Genomic DNA, 16,894 nt, shown 5'->3' with positions numbered 1-16,894 from the left:
CCTGCTCTTCTTCACTCCTAAAAGATGATATACCTCCCTGGCCAGTGCATGAAATTACCGCCTCCCTTTCTTCGTCGACATTTAAAAGTTCCTCAAAATATTCTCGCCATCTACCCAAAACCTCCATCTCCCCATCTACTAACTCCCCTACTCTGTTTTTAACTGATAAATCCATTTGTTCCCTAGGCTTTCTTAACTTGTTTAACTCACTCCAAATTTTTTTTCTTATTTTCATTAAAATTCCTTGACAGTACCTCTCCCACTCTATCATCCGCTCTCCTTTTGCACTCTCTCACCACTCTCTTCACCTTTCTTTTACTCTCCATATACTCTGCTCTTCTTATAACACTTCTGCTTTGTAAATACCTCTCATAAGCTACCTTTTTCTCTTTTATCACACCCTTTACTTCATCATTCCACCAATCACTCCTCTTTCCTCCTGCACCCACCCTCCTATAACCACAAACTTCTGCCCCACATTCTAATACTGAATTTTTACAACTATTCCAATCCTCTTCAACCCCACCTCCCCCCACTACTCATACCTGAACCAACCGACCTTTCTGCCGATAGTTGCTTATATTTCACCCGAACTTCCTCCTCCCTTAGTTTATACACTTTCACCTCCCTCTTACTTGTTGTTGCCATTTTCCTCTTATCCCATCTACCTCTTACTCTAACTGTAGCTACAACTAGATAATGATCCGATATATCAGTTGCCCCTCTATAAACGTGTACATCCTGGAGCCTACCCATCAACCTTTTATCCACCAATACATAATCTAACAAACTACTTTCATTACGTGCTACATCATACCTTGTATATTTATTTATCCTCTTTTTCATAAAATATGTATTACTTATTACCAAACCTCTTTCTACACATAGCTCAATTAAAGGCTCCCCATTTTCATTTACCCCTGGCACCCCAAATTTACCTACTACTCCCTCCACAACATTTTTTCCCACTTCAGCATTAAAATCTCCAACCACAAGTACTCTCACACTTGCTTCAAAACTCCTCACTCAATTACTCAACATTTCCCAAAATCTCTCTCTCCTCTATACTTCTCTCTTCCCCAGGTGCATAAATGCTTACTATAACCCACTTCTCACATCCAACCTTTATTTTACTCCACATAATCCTTGAATTAATACATTTATAGTCCCTCTTTTCCTGCCATAGCTTATCCTTCAACATTATTGCTACTCCTTCTTTAGCTCTAACTCTATTAGAAACCCCTGACCTAATCCCATTTATTCCTCTCCACTGAAACTCTCCCACCCCCTTCAGCTTTGTTTCACTTTAAGCCAGGACATCCAGCTTCTTATTCATAACATCCACAATCATCTCTTTCTTATCATTCGCACAACATCCACACACATTCAGACTTCCCACTTTGACAATTTTCTTCTTATTATTCTTTTTAGTAATTTTTACAGGAAAAGGGGTTACTAGCCCATTGTTCCCGGCATTTTAGTTGACTTTTACAACATGCATGGCTTACGGATGAAAGATTCTTATTCCACTTCCCCATGGATATAAAACGAAAAGTAATTAGAACAAGAACTAAGATAAAATCAAAGAAAACTCAGATGAGTGTGTATAAATAAACGTGTACATGTATATTTAGTGTGACCTAAGTATAAGTAGAAGTAGCAAGACGTACCTGTAATCTTGCATATTTATGGGACAGACAAAAGACACCAGCAATCCTACCATCATGTAAAACAATTACAGGCTTTCGTTTTGAACATTAAAATGGTATAAAATACCGACAGGTTGTTAGGTAAGACACATATGCAACAGTTAGGTATCTTTATTTCGAAACGTTTCGCCTACACAGTAGGCTTCTTCAGTCGAGTACAGAAAAGTTGTTAGAAGCAGAAGAGACTTGAAGATGATGTAATCAGTCCATCACCCTTAAAGTTTTGAGGTGCTCAGTCCCTCAGTCTGGAGAAGAGCATAGTTCCATAGTCTGAAACAATATGGAGTTGAAGTGACGGGATGGAGCCTTATATAGCGCCAGGAGGTGAGACGTAGGTCACTAGTAGAACGCAGATGAAGAAGCCTACTGTGTAGGCGAAACGTTTCGAAATAAAGATACCTAACTGTTGCATAACAGGCTTTCGTTTTACACTCGGCAGAACAGTAGTACTTCCCTGGGTGGTTGCTGTCTCCCAACCTACTACCTACATATATATATATATATATATATATATATATAAATATATATATATAAATATATATATATATATATATAAATGCAGCAGCGAGGAGACGGTTGGAGGCAGCGGAGATGTCCTGTTTAAGGGCAATGTGTGGTGTAAATATTATGCAGAAAATTCGGAGTGTGGAAATTAGGAGAAGGTGTGGAGTTAATAAAAGTATTAGTCAGAGGGCAGAAGAGGGGTTGTTGAGGTGGTTTGGTCATTTAGAGAGAATGGATCACAGTAGAATGACATGGAAAGCATATAAATCTATAGGGGAAGGAAGGCGGGGTAGGGGTCGTCCTCGAAAGGGTTGGAGAGAGGGGGTAAAGGAGGTTTTGTGGGTAAGGGGCTTGGACTTCCAGCAAGCGTGCGTGAGCGTGTTAGATAGGAGTGAATGGAGACGAATGGTACTTGGGACCTGACGATCTGTTGGAGTGTGAGCAGGGTAATATTTAGTGAAGGGATTCAGGGAAACCGGTTATTTTCATATAGTCGGACTTGAGTCCTGGAAATGGGAAGTACAATGCCTGCACTTTAAAGGAGGGGTTTGGGATATTGGCAGTTTGGAGGGATATGTTGTGTATCTTTATATGTTTATGCTTCTAGACTGTTGTATTCTGAGCACCTCTGCAAAAACAGTGATAATGTGCGAGTGTGGTGAAAGTGTTGAATGATGATGAAAGTATTTTCTTTTTGGGGATTTTCTTTCTTTTTTGGGTCACCCTGCCTCGGTGGGAGACGGCCGACTTGTTGAAAAAAAAAAAAAAAAAAAAAAAAAAAAAAAAAAAAATATATATATATATATATATATATATATATATATATATATATATATGTGTGTGTGTGTGTGTGTGTGTGTGTCGTGCCGAATAGGCAGAACTTGCGATCTTGGCTTAAATAGCAACGCTCATCTTGCCATATAGGACAAGCGAAAATTTGTGTATGCAATAATTTCGCCAAAATCATTCTGAACCTAACGAAAAAAATATATTTCATTGTTTGTTTAGTATTAAATTTTTGTAAACAAATCTAAAATATATTTAGTTGGGTTAGGCTAAAATAAATTGTTCTTGTTATAATAAGGTTAGGTAAATTTTCTAAGATTCTTTTGGTGCAAAATTATAATTTTTTACATTAACATTAATGAAAAAAATATGTCTTTAAACATATAAGAGAAAATTTTAGAAAGGACTTAACTTTAAATGAGTTCTTGCTAATTGACCAGTTTTACATATTCGGCACGACATATATATATATATATATATATATATATATATATATATATATATATATATATATATATATATATATATTACACACGCCACATGCTCGTACACACACACGTCTAGACGTAAGTGGCTAACATTAATATTAATACGTCTTGCTTTATTATTTTACAGGATTATAGGATATCCAGATAAAATACTTTCCGTAAAGCGACTTAAGCCGTAACCTGTTAATCACTTCTTCACCCCTCTCTAACCCCATCGTCCCTGACCCTGCCGTTTCCCTTCCCACAGTCCCCGGGCCCCAGTGAAAGTAAAGCCGTCTGCCGACTCAATTACCAAGCGTTTTTATGAGGCGGTACTTTGATGTTGTTGCAATGTACGGGTTCACAGTCACTGCTTATCCAGTAACTCCTGGCATTTATCCGGTACCTCCTGGCATTTACCTCTACCTGATATCTCAGTGTGGATAGTGTGTGATATCATTTCCGGTAATGGAATTTTATCAATATGAATCGCATATTTAGTGGTATGTTATGTGTTTGAGGATATTCAAAACAAATGTATTTATTGCTTATGCTATACGACTCTGTGTTGAAAACACATCTCAAAGTTCTGTAGATTGTTGCCTGGGGATCTAGATTACGTAGTGACGACACAAATACAATGTATCCGGCAGGAGAGCGTCAGGAAGCGTGTGTGTATATATACACCTCCTCACTGGTACATATCACACTCATGGTGAAGCTTTGAGCTGGTCTTTAGTTGGTATTACCTCCTCACTCTAGTCAAGTCGTTTCATGTCTGGTGGAAGAAACTATGAGAATATACACAGCATTCCTTTAAAGTAAGGTTAATATATATGCATAGCGGCACAAAAGCGAAGCAAGAAGGCGTACTCTTCCTACGAATATAATAAGTTATATATAGAAAGAAATTTCAAAATTCTAGCACGAAAGCGGACCCTATAGATTGATGTTCATCAGCAGAATGTCTCGAGGACAAGGAACTGAAGCAGATGGATCGTCTTCACCAATATCCTGCTTCCCTCTTTTGCTGTTTCTAATGGCGTTGACGCCGCTTCCCAGCAGCGCCTTCCTCGGGCGCGGCACACTACTGGAAACTCAAGACGATGTATTTGGAATCTACTGTGCGGAGTTTGATCGAGGAACCCGAGTGTGGCACCACAGAGAAATCACCAGAGAAGCCATCAGGAGAGCCGTAGTCAGATACTTCAAGGTAAGGCTTAAGAGTACTTAGTACATTGATGAGGACCGCAGCTGTGTTTGATGCAATTATGTGGAGTGCACATGTACGCTTGGATATTGCCATCGCTTGCCACAAGTGTACAACTTGGAATCTTGTGGGGCACAGGCGTACATATTACCTTCATATGAAACACAAATATTTACATTGGTTCCATGTAGAACGCAGTGTACATGCAGTTTGAATGGAGAGCACAAGTGTACATATTGGTTCCAAGTGAGACACAAGGTATAAAGGCAGCATAAGTGTGCATAATACTTCCTAAATTTAATGTTACATAAAATTAAATTCGTAGAGCCAGTCCTTCATAAAGGAAAGGAACGGGCGTTAAAGCGCCCTTACACGCCATTAGTGTCTGATATTGTATTTGTGCTCTATTCAGTTACAGTGCCGCAGAGAAGAGGTTACAGTGCTTCAGAGAAGAGGCTACAGTGATTCAAAGAGAACGTTATAGTGCTTTTGAAAAGAGAGTGCAGTGCCTTAGAGAGTGCAGTTAAAAGTTACATTCCTTTAGAAAACTTAGTTCATGTTAGAAAAGAAACTAAAAACTGGTTTTTTTTTAATTGACGATTCTAAGCCGCGAATATAAATAAAAGATAAAAACAACATTAACAATAGTTTTTCTAAATATACCGAACATATCGACTAGTGGAAAACTAGAGTCAATAAACTCTGCCATATTTTAGAAAAGTATTTTTGGTTGTCCAAGCCTCTGGGATGAGGTGAAAAAAAAAACCCGTTATTATGTGAATAAAAATATTTTCTTAGAAACCACTCGAAGTGGTTGGGTCACTTAACTACCCCCAACAACTTTCACTGCTCTCTCTCATACCCAAGTCCTTCACCTGCCCATTCTTGCCATCGATCTTATACCATATCAAAAAGGAGGGGAGGCGAGGCGAGTTAAGTCGCAACTTGACGTACACAGCAGGTCGAGTCATGAACCACAAGTAAAAGGGTTCTTCACCTTACCTGGAGGTTACCTGGAGGGTATTCCCCGATCCCTTTCTTCTCCCTCTCTCTCTCTCTCTCTCTTTCTCTCTCTCCTCTACTACTCTCTCTTTTCCCCTTCCTTTCCTCCCTTCTCCTCTATTCTGCCTGTTTTTACAAATATATGTGCAAGCAAAGAGTGAGAAAAATGTAATTTTACCTTCAGTTCTTGGTCATTGCTCTTACACTCTGAGGAACTCATCTTCAACCATTCGTTGCTGAGTCTTTATATTTTAATTACTCTGAGAAAGAATAAGAAACAAAAAATTACGATTTCAGCTTCAAACTGCAAAAAATGATATCCTGACTTCAAACATATCGCATAAAAAACTTTATTTTACAGTTATCATGATGAGACATAACACCAAGTTAGGGTTTTTAGATAAATGAAATAAGTATGTCTGTTCATTACCGGGAGCTGCAGCTTGTGGAATATTAATCACGGAGTAGCTTGCGTCGACAGGAATATACAGCGAATAAATACATTTACATGCAAATAAGAACATAAGAATGGAGGTACACTGCAGCAGGCTTACTGGCCCATACTAAGTAGGTCCTAAACCATACCACGGAAGGGGATAGAACCCGCGATCAGAGAGTCTCGAAACTCTGATCGCGGGTTCTATCCCCGTCCGTGGTATGGTTTGTTTGCAATCGTGTCATTACGATTTCGTGAGTCAGTTAGGTAGGTCCTTCTAAAATCCAAACCCATTAACAAAAATATTTGCTCAGCTCATGTTCAATGGAAGGATTTTTTAAATCAACCATTTACAGTTTATCGTTCTTAATTTTATGGTAAACAAAGTCTGAAGTTGTACCTCTATTTATGCACACACACACACACACACACACACACACACACACACACACACACACACACACACACACACACAGCCACAGAGTAGTCAGTAAGTGGAATAGTTTGGGAAGCGATGTAGTGGAGGCAGGATCCATACATAGCTTTAAGCAGAGGTATGATAAAGCTCACGGCTCAGGGAGAGTGACCTAGTAGCGATCAGTGAAGAGGCGGGGCCAGGAGCTCGGACTCGACCCCCGCAACCTCAACTAGGTGAGTACAACTAGGTGAGTACACACACACACACACACACACACACACACACACACACACACACACACACACACACAGACACACACACACACACACGCACGCACATTGCTTCCTGTTGGTGAGCCATGACAGCAATTATCCCATCCTACGAATTTTATGTATTCTTGAAGAACACTACACACACACACATCTGTATTAAAATGCACCAGAGTGGTTATGCCACTTACCTTTATTACCCAACCTTCCCTCCCCCCACCCACCCTTTTTCCTATAATTCCACCCTTGCCCATCCTTCTTACTTTCCCATCTTACCGAAGCTTTGGTAATTCATGTCCTGTCCTACATACTGCTAGGTGAACAGGGGCAGCAGCTGTAAGCAAGCATTCCCAATGTTTCTACCCGTGCCGGGGATCAATCCATGGACACTAAGTATGTGAGCTAATTGCACTGCCAACCGAGCCACGGGTCACCATAAAGATATTTTATTGACGACGAGCCACCATCAGCACGACTCTACTCCCGTAGCTACAAACAAGTATTTGCAAACACGAACACTGACTTAATTAAACCTTTGAAACAAGTAAGAACACACAACTTCCCATCCGCGTAAATTGTACTTCAGAAAGTCCTTAAAAATAAATATAATTATGCACTTGACTTCCACTTCCAAAATATACCCAGAACAGGAGAATAGAAAGAATTATTTTTTTTTTATATTCTACAATCTACAAATGATTTTACAAACATAAGATTGTCTCTACAGCGGGATATCGTATAACACGCCATTCATTTCGTGTGTGTTTACTGCACCACCATGACGGAAGTAGTGGCGTGGGAGTCCAGTGTTACAGCAGGAACCAACACTGACTCGTGTTGGTACTTCTCAAATATTGGAACAAAGCGTTCTGGTCTGCGATATCAGTGGCTTTTATGATCGATAAGAGCTCAGTGTCCTCTCTCTCTCTCTCTCTCTCTCTCTCTCTCTCTCTCTCTCTCTCTCTCTCTCTCTCTCTCGTTCTCCTCAAGGGGAGAGAGGAGGTTCCTTCTGTATCCACCAAGTTCTACAAGACTTCAACAGGTTTACCGCTTGCCGATGGAGTTACGGTGTTCCGTAGCTCGATAGCTAGCGCACTAGGACCGGGGATTGATCCCCCGGTACGGCTGAAAAATATTAGGACATGTTCACCCATCAGTAATAATGGGTGCCTGGGTATTAGTCGACTGATGAGGGTCGCATCCTGGAACAAAATTAACCTAATTTGCCTGAAATGCTCTGCATAACAAGTGCCTTTCTATATAGTAGTATGTCATTGATGTCAATTAGGCCTGTATACCTTGTACATGTACTTTTTGAAATAGATATTAAAATATACAACCAAATATGCTCCCTTTTTTTTAACGAGGAGGCTGGTGTTGGTTAACCTAGTTATTTTCTCGTTTCCGATAAAGGAAAATCCTAGAGGGACTAGTACCGAACTTGCACACGAAAATCACTCACAACGAAGCAAAAGACTCGGCAGACGATGCAACATCCCCCCAATGAAAAGCAGGGGTGTCACTAGCACGTCAAGAGACGATACAATAAGTGTCAGGGGCCCGAGACTGTTCAGCTGTCTCCTAGCATACATAAGGGGGATTACCAATAGACCCCTGGCAGTCTTCAAGCTGGCACTGGACAAGCACCTAAAGTCGGTACCTGACCAGCCGGGCTGTGGCTCGTACGTTGGATTGCGTGCAGCCAGCAGTAACAGCCTGGTTGATCAGGATCTGATCCACCAGGCATTGGTCGCCGTTGCCCAGCGGTAAGAGGAGCGACTCTCATTGCTGAGGTCCAGGTAATAAAGCCTGATCATTAACATAAAAAAAAAATCTGATCCATCAGGAGACCTGGCCACAGACCGGGCCGCGGGGGCGTTGACCCCCGGAACTCTCTCCAGGTAAACTCCAGGTTCGATAACATTAATTTTTTTTTCAAAAATATTCGAATTTATTATTTACTTTCATGATTTTTTTTTATTGAGCATTACGATTTACGTGTCCTCCGTGTCTTGACTTACATGTCTTGTAGGTTTAGGTGTCCTACATTTCCTCTCGACTTAGCTGTCTCACATAAGTTTATTTAAGTACAAGTACACCTAAGTACAATAATCATACTACATAGTTTAAACTGACTTACTTCCACTGGTGTCCTCTAAGCTTGTGTATCCTCTTTATCTTCCTGGTCTACATGTCCTGCGTATCGTGCAGACATTTCTTGACGGTTCACATGTACTCCGTGTCTTACAGGAGGTGACGCCGGAAGAGGGAACATACAATCACCGGGATGGCATGACACTGGAGGAGGCATACGCTGAGTACTATGGTTCCTCGACGTCCTCGAAGCCCTTTCTCGACGCCGTGTCCACGCTGGTTGACGCCGTGGCTGAAGCTGACACGGGAGTCCTGGGCACCGATCCCAGGTAAGAAGTGAAGGATACTGAGCCAATTAAAAATGTAAGAGGGAGATCTAGTAGGATGAAGTAAGTCCGTTAGAAAATTAATATTTACAGTAAGTCTTTCTTGAGGACCTCGCAGCAGTAGATGGAGGAAACTCTTGTTAGCCACACTGAGGCAAGAAAGGCAAAATAATTTGTATCTCATATACAGCTGTATGTAATATTATTTGCACGTAACATGAGACGTTTAAAAAAAACCTTGCTTGTACCACAGGTGTGTTAACATTCTCTCAGCAGGTAATTACAGTATCGTTATCTGTTAAAAATAACGGCCGACATTATATGTGGACTAAAACATATCAGAATTAACACCATATTTCACGACTGTGAGTGTTTTGCGCGCGCGCACACACACACACACACACACACACACACACACACACACACACACACAAGATGATGGATGTGGTACTGGAAAACCTCATGCATCAACATGTTAGAGACACTACCAGAGAGAGAGGAGAGGATGAACCAGCAAGACTGGACCTTGTATTCACCTTGAGTAGTTCTGACATCGAGGATATCATGTATGAAAGGCCCCTGGGAGCTAGTGATCATGTGGTTCTGTGCTTCGACTACATAGTTGAGTTCCAAGTGGAGAGAGTAGCAGGAATAGGTTGGGAAAAACCAAACTACAAAAGGGGGAACTACTCAGGCATGAGGAACTTCCTTCAAGACATTCAGTGGGAGAGGGAACTGACAGGAAAACCAGTACAAGAAATGATGGACTATGTGGCAACAAAATGCAAGGAGGCAGAGGAGAGGTTTGTTCCCAAGGGAAACATAAATAATGGGAAGAACAGAACGAGTCCTTGGTTCACCCAAAGGTGTAGGGAGGCAAAAACTAGGTGTACTAGAGAATGGAAAAGGTACAGAAGACAGAGAACTCAGGAAAATAAAGAGATTAGCCGAAGAGCCAGAAACGAATATGTACAGATAAGAAGGGAGGCTCAGCGACAATATGAAAATGACATAGCATCGAAAGTCAAGACTGACCCGAAGCTGTTGTACAGCCACATCAGGAGGAAAACAACAGTCAAGGACCAAGTAATCAGACAGAGGAAGGGTGATGGGGAATTCACAAGAAACGACCGGGAGGTATGTCAGGAGCTCAACACGAGATTTAAAGAAGCATTTACAGTGGAAACCAGTAGGACTCCAGGAAATCAGAACAGGGGGGTACACTAGCAAGCGCTGGATGAGGTACATATAACCAAGGAGGAGGTGAAGAAGCTGCTATGCGAACTTGACACCTCAAAGGCGGTGGGACCAGACAACATCTCTCCGTGGGCCCTTAAAGAGGGAGCAGAGACATTGTGTGTGCCATTAACAAAGATCTTCAACACATCATTTGAAACTGGGCAACTCCCTGAGGTATGGAAGATGGCAAATGTAGTCCCAATTTTTAAAAAGGGAGACAGACATAAGGCACTAAACTACAGACCTGTATCACTAACGTGTGTAGTATGCAAGGTCATGGAGAAGATCATTAGGAGGAGAGTGGTGGAGCACCTGGAAAGAAACAAGTGTATAATTGACAACCAGCACGGTTTCAGGGAAGGAAAATCTTGTGTCACAAACCTACTAGAGTTTTATGACAAGGTGACAGAAGTAAGACAAGAGAGAGAGGGGTGGATCGACTGCATTTTTCTGGACTGCAAGAAGGCCTTCGACACAGTTCCTCACAAGAGGTTACTGCAAAAGCTAGAGGATCAGGCACACATAACAAGAAAGGCACTGCAATGGATCAGAGAATACCTGACAGGGAGGCAACAACGAGTCATGGTAAGTGACGAGGTGTCAGAGTGGGCGCCTGTGACAAGCGGGATTCCACCGGGGTCAGTCCTAGGACCTGTGCTGTTCTTGGTATATGTGAACGACATAACGGAAAGGATAGACTCAGAAGTGTCCTTGTTTGCAGATGATGTGAAGTTAATGAGAAGAATCAAATCGGATGAGGATCAGGCAGGAGTACAAAGAGACCTGGACAGGCTACAAGCCTGGTCCAGCAACTGGCTCCTTGAGTTTAATCCTGCCAAATGCAAAGTCATGAAGATTGGAGAAGGGCAAAGAAGACCGCAGACACAATATAGTTTAGATGGCCAAAGACTGCAAACCTCACTCAAGAAAAAAGATCTGGGGTGAGTATAACACCGAGCATATCTCCTGAGGCGCACATCAATCAGATAACTGCTGCAGCATACGGGCGCCTGGCAAACCTACGGATAGCGTTCCGATACCTCAGTAAGGATTCGTTCAAGACTCTGTATACCATTTACGTCAGGCCCATACTGGAGTATGCAGCACCAGTTTGGAATCCACACCTAGTCAAGCACGTCAAGAAATTAGAGGAAGTGCAATCAGGGAAGAGGCGGGGCCAGAAGCTATGAGTCGACCCCTGCAACCACAAATAGGTGAGTACAAATAGGTGAGTACACACACACACATACACACACACACACACACACACACACACACACACACACACACACACACACACACACACACACTCATTATTAACAAGTGTCTTTGACAATTAGCAACTAATACATCAGACCAAGTAATAAGTAATGACATCGTCATACCAGAGAAATTAATTTATTTAAATAACTTAAGATACTCATATAAACCAGTGATCTGTATATACAGTACATCGTCACATCTGACCTTTTAGTAGATAACTTGGCAAACATTGCACTTACAATAGTTTGTGAGAACTGTTTGCTAAGATGGGACACCAAATTTTGTTAGTACTCCCCATTAGCTTTATAACGCTTTGTTTTAGTTTTAATAACAGCATTTATTATCATTATTAGTATTTTATATATTTTTTATTACTATTAAAGCCAATAACTGATAAAACTCTTCACAGAGCGAAAAGTTGTTGTTCCAGTATGATCATCAGGGTCATAAGCATGACCGAATGATCATGATCATTCTGTCATGCTTATGACAGAATGATCATGATGATGCTTTCAACCAAGACTTGCAAGGATGAGCAGATTCCTCAGACCTTCTTTAAATTTGTCACCAATGGCCCATTTCAGCCAGCGTACAGTTAATTAGGTAACACGGGGTATTTGGGTTGGTCTTTGTAGGTACCACTTTAGAAGCGAGCGCTTCTCGGAGTCCCAGCAGATGCTGGAGGGCAGGTGGAGGAGGGCACTGAGGGCAGCCAACGCTGGAGACTATAGTGGTGCCCTCCACCTGCTGGGTCTCTCCCTAGCTGCCATCCAGGACTTCTACTCCTGCACCAACTGGGTTGAACTGGGAAACACAGACTTCAACCCTGATATTGGTAATGAGCTGTTGTGTTTGTGGTGATATTTTTTTTAGTGTGGCTTGTGTATTAGATTTGCAAGGGATAGATTACTTAATTTGATCTCTTTCTCTCTCTCTTTCTTTCACTCTCTCTCTTTCTCTCTCACTCTCTCTCTTTCTCTCTCTCTTTCTCTCTCTCTCTCTCTCTCTCTCTCTCTCTCTCTCTTTTTTTTTTTTTTTACACAGGGTTTGACAAGGTTATGGATCCCTAGCTTTATTGACAACTATATTACAGGTTAAGGATTCCTAACTTTATTGGCAAGCTAAGAGCTGTTACCTACATCAGCTCATTTGAAAGCATTTTTATTGTCTCTCTATCTATCAATCTATCAATCTCTTTCACGTTTACTTAGAAACCCATCTAGATGCAGTTGCTTTCACAAGTCAAAACTTTCCTTTTGTTTCTTATTACGTTCGCTGTTATTAAGTCTGTCATAACTGTTATGTCGTCTTCTGTATGACACATTATAGCGCAGTTACATAATTTTAAGCAATCTAAACTTAAACTTCAAGATATCTCAAAATAAACCATACCCCCGGCCGGGATTGAACCCGCGGTCATAGAGTCTCAAAACTCCAGCCCGTCGCGTTAGCCACTAGACCAGCTAGCCACAATAAGATTCATCCAACTAGGTATATTTCTACACCATAGGAAAGTTAGCACAGGCACCTCTGTGACCACAAATGCAAGTTTTTACAGACGAATCTCCAGCTAGCGTGGCCGTGACGAACTCTAGCTCAAGTCCCTTCACTGTCGTCAACATGACTTAAGAAATCGTAATGACACGATTGCAAATAAACCCTTCCTATGGTGTAGAAATATACCTAGTTGGATGAATCTTATTGTGGCTAGCTGGTCTAGTGGCTAACGCGACGGGCTGGAGTTTTGAGACTCTATGACCGCGGGTTCAATCCCGGCCGGGGGTATGGTTTATTTGCAATCGTGTCATTACGATTTCTTAAGTCATCTCAAAATAAAGATTCAAAGAATAAGAACTGGAATCAGGAGGGTGTATATCCTACTTTTCTATTTACTCTCCTTCATGTGCTTATAAATTTCCATACTTTTTGCTCTGCCTCTATCACCTTATCTCCCCTTTTACTCTAATATGAAGAGATAAAATCTTCCCATCTTCCTGCATTACGCCTTATAAAACATATTACATAAACCCACTGACAATTTTATTTTAATTCAATTACGTAGAAAAAAAACTATTCCACTTTTTAAAACTGCCCGACTTGAAGGAAAAAATTTGATGGGTTTTACGTTTTCATAGGCCACTTGGATTTATCTCTATTTTGTTTTATAATATTCCTGGGGAGTTAACCTGTAAACACTGCAAAATACAAATGATTATGTCTACGACTTGGAGTGAAAATGTAGCTTCTAAATGTAACGTAGCAAAGTTATGATTGCCAATATAATATTTGAGCTTACAATGTTAAAAATCTATATTTTGTCAGAATTTATTGGGTTATCCTAGCCTAAACTCTACATAATTAAATAATTGTTAAATTTTAGACTTGTATAAATGACCTAAATAAAAACTTGTTAACTGAAATATGTGTCATTAAGTCCATTGGGTGGTAGAGGCTTGATCCTCTGTCTGAGGCCTGGTCTCTGACCAACAAGGCTGTTGGTGATCGCCAAAAAAATAAATTTAACAGATATACGGATACATCTGACTCGAAGCATTTGGATTCTAATCTACTAATTAGATGCCTTTTGCAATAACAGAACAATATTATAGACCTTAATATTACTGCAGAAGGAAGTACTCAATATGTAGTCCTTCTTCAGGTATCCCTGGCAAGGACATCAAGAACGTGGCGAGCATCAAGGAACGGACATGCAAGGACTGTCCAGAGGCCGCTGACGGCATAGGATCCTGCCACAATAATATACTCCAAGAAATTCTGGACTCCAAGAAACTCACATCTGGCTACAATGACGATTCCTACGTCAATAATAGGAAGGTGGAGAAGCCCAAAGACGTTGGTGAGTGACCACAGTTTCAAAGAGCGACGTAAATCATTAGGTATTCCCGAAAGGGAACCTTGAAGTGGTTGTCAGATTTTTTCCACCAAGGTTTTCGTATACTGAACATCTTAAGATCATCACATCCCGTCGGCTTTAAAATGTCATTGTTAGTGTGCTGTAATTAGAAAAAGGTTTGTGCAGCTATTGGCATGTGTAGTTGCTTTTGGGTCAATTTTAACAGGTTAACATGGTTTCAAGTTGAAAAAATTCAGATTCATAAAGGATATAGGAAAGCACTGGTTTGGTAATAGAATTGTGGATGAGTGGAACAAACTCCCGAGTACAGTTATTCAGGCTAAAACGTTGTGTAGTTTTAAAAATAGATTAGATAAATACATGAGTGGGTGTGGGTGGGTGTGAGTTGGACCTGACTAGCTTGTGCTGCTGGGTCTGGTGCAGTGCTCCATCCTTGAGTGGAGATGATCAGACTGGGTGGGTCATTAGGCTAATCCGGGGGGGGGGTCATTGGTCTAATCCGGGGGGACATGGACCTGCTTGGCATGGGTCAGTAGGCCTGTTGCAGTGTTCCTTCTTTCTTATGTTCTTATGTTCTTATTCCAGATAACCTGAGAAAACCTCGCTTCAACATTCAACATTGGTGTATCCTACTTAGAAAAATTATTCGAATCATTGTGGGAGTGTATAGGTGCCAATTTGCTAAATTTATTTTTAAAATAGTGTGGTATGATTTTCCGTGAAATACCTGAGAATGTCTCTTTTAAGCGTGCTCTTCAAAAACTGGTTTAGCATTTAAGAATAACGGAGTAAGTCATCTACGTGCAAATTTCCTAATTAACTAACATAGATCCGAATTTCGTGAAATTATTGGTTTCCACGTGATAAGTGGAGAATTTGGAGAATCTTCCAAAAGCACAGCATCATCAGCAAAAAGTAACTGTCAACCCATTTTGTATTTGATTTTCCGTAATTTAATCCCACCCTTCTGCCCAACACCCTAACATTTACTTCTTTTACAACCCTCTTTATAAATATGTTAACCATGGTGACCTACTTTTACTTGGAAGTAATCTCCTTGTCTCCTACACACCCTAACCTGAGCCTCACTATCCTCATAAAAACTCTTTACAGCATTTAGTAACTTACTACCTATCCATATACTTGCAACATCTGCCACATTGCTCCCCTATCCACTCTGTCATATGCCTTTTCTAAATCCATAAATGCAATGAAAATTTCTCTACCTTTATCTAAATTCTGTTCACATATATGCTTCAGTGTAAACACTTGATCTACACATCTCATACCCATTCTAAAGCCTCCTTGCTCATCTGCAATCCTGCTCTCTGTCTTACCCCTAATTCTTTCAGTAATAACCCTACGATACACTTTACCTGGTATACTCAGTAAACTTCTTCCCCAATAATTTTTACAATCTCTTTATTTATAAATAAATATATTAAAGAAAATTCGGTTCGCCAGCAGTGTGCTGTCTTATTACCATATTCAATGTGATAAATACATAGTCGGAACAAACGGTAGCTATATTTCCCTGTCATATTTCCTCACGCAGGATGGTATGCATACATGAAGAAGTGAAATTTGAGTTGGGAGGTCATGTAGTGCTTGATGAGGAGGATGGAGATGAGGGGAAAGGAAAATGAAAAGATTAACCATATTATTTGCTTTCGTTTAAGACAAGTGCAGCCATGGAGGGCCTAGAGACAAGTCAGGGAGGGTGGGTGCACGAGGAGGGATTAACAAGGACCTGCCTACAGCCTGCTTCTCACCTCACCACTACCTTCACGAACAGGCCGCCCAGCAGGCCGTCAGGGTTAGTGATATTATGTTGTTGTGCACTTGCTGTGTTCAGCATTCCCCTCACGGAACGTTCCTTGAAGTTGGTGAGGGGCTCTTGATTTAGGGAATTGGATCTGTGCTCCAGTTCCCCGAATTAAGCCTGAATGCCTTCCACATCCCCCCAGGCGCTGTATAATCCTACGGGTTTAGCGCTTCCCCTTGATAATAATAATAATAATAATAATAATGTGTTCAGCATTTAAAACAAAGTATTTCAGAACCATATCTAAGGTTATAATCTGAAAAAAATTATTGCTGTGAAAACTAATTCACAATAGCTTTTCTTGTTCGTTGTTGGTGGTACAGTTTTTTATAATATTCAAGCAAGTAATTTCAGCTTCCGAGTTAGTAATTTAGAGTTATGAGTTCAGTTTAGAAATCACCCCCCCCCCTCTAAAAAAAACATTCGCATGTTTTGCTAGGTATGATTTGTTATGCATTTTTAAATTATTCA

General features: G+C 40.8%; 2 protein-coding genes across 2 annotated transcripts in view; one reads left to right on the top strand and one right to left on the bottom strand.

Moving 5' to 3' along the window:
• Window positions 1-16,894, bottom strand: part of LOC128692870 (glutamate receptor U1-like) — a 63,977-nt gene that overhangs the window by 45,249 nt on the left and 1,834 nt on the right. The window lies entirely within an intron of this gene.
• LOC128693028 (von Willebrand factor A domain-containing protein 7-like) overlaps window positions 4,190-16,894 on the top strand; it is a 57,662-nt gene continuing 44,957 nt past the window's right edge. Inside the window, exons 1-5 of the mRNA XM_070092142.1 lie at window positions 4,190-4,679; window positions 9,052-9,224; window positions 12,359-12,558; window positions 14,383-14,580; window positions 16,278-16,414. Coding sequence (XP_069948243.1) covers window positions 4,416-4,679; window positions 9,052-9,224; window positions 12,359-12,558; window positions 14,383-14,580; window positions 16,278-16,414 — 972 coding nt within the window. The 5' untranslated portion in view covers window positions 4,190-4,415. The remainder of the gene's footprint in view (window positions 4,680-9,051; window positions 9,225-12,358; window positions 12,559-14,382; window positions 14,581-16,277; window positions 16,415-16,894) is intronic.

Source organism: Cherax quadricarinatus, chromosome 38, assembly GCF_038502225.1.
Source record: "Cherax quadricarinatus isolate ZL_2023a chromosome 38, ASM3850222v1, whole genome shotgun sequence".
NCBI classification, from domain to species: domain Eukaryota; kingdom Metazoa; phylum Arthropoda; class Malacostraca; order Decapoda; family Parastacidae; genus Cherax; species Cherax quadricarinatus.
Note: the sequence above shows the minus strand (reverse complement) of the source record. Positions and strands in the feature narration are given on the sequence as shown.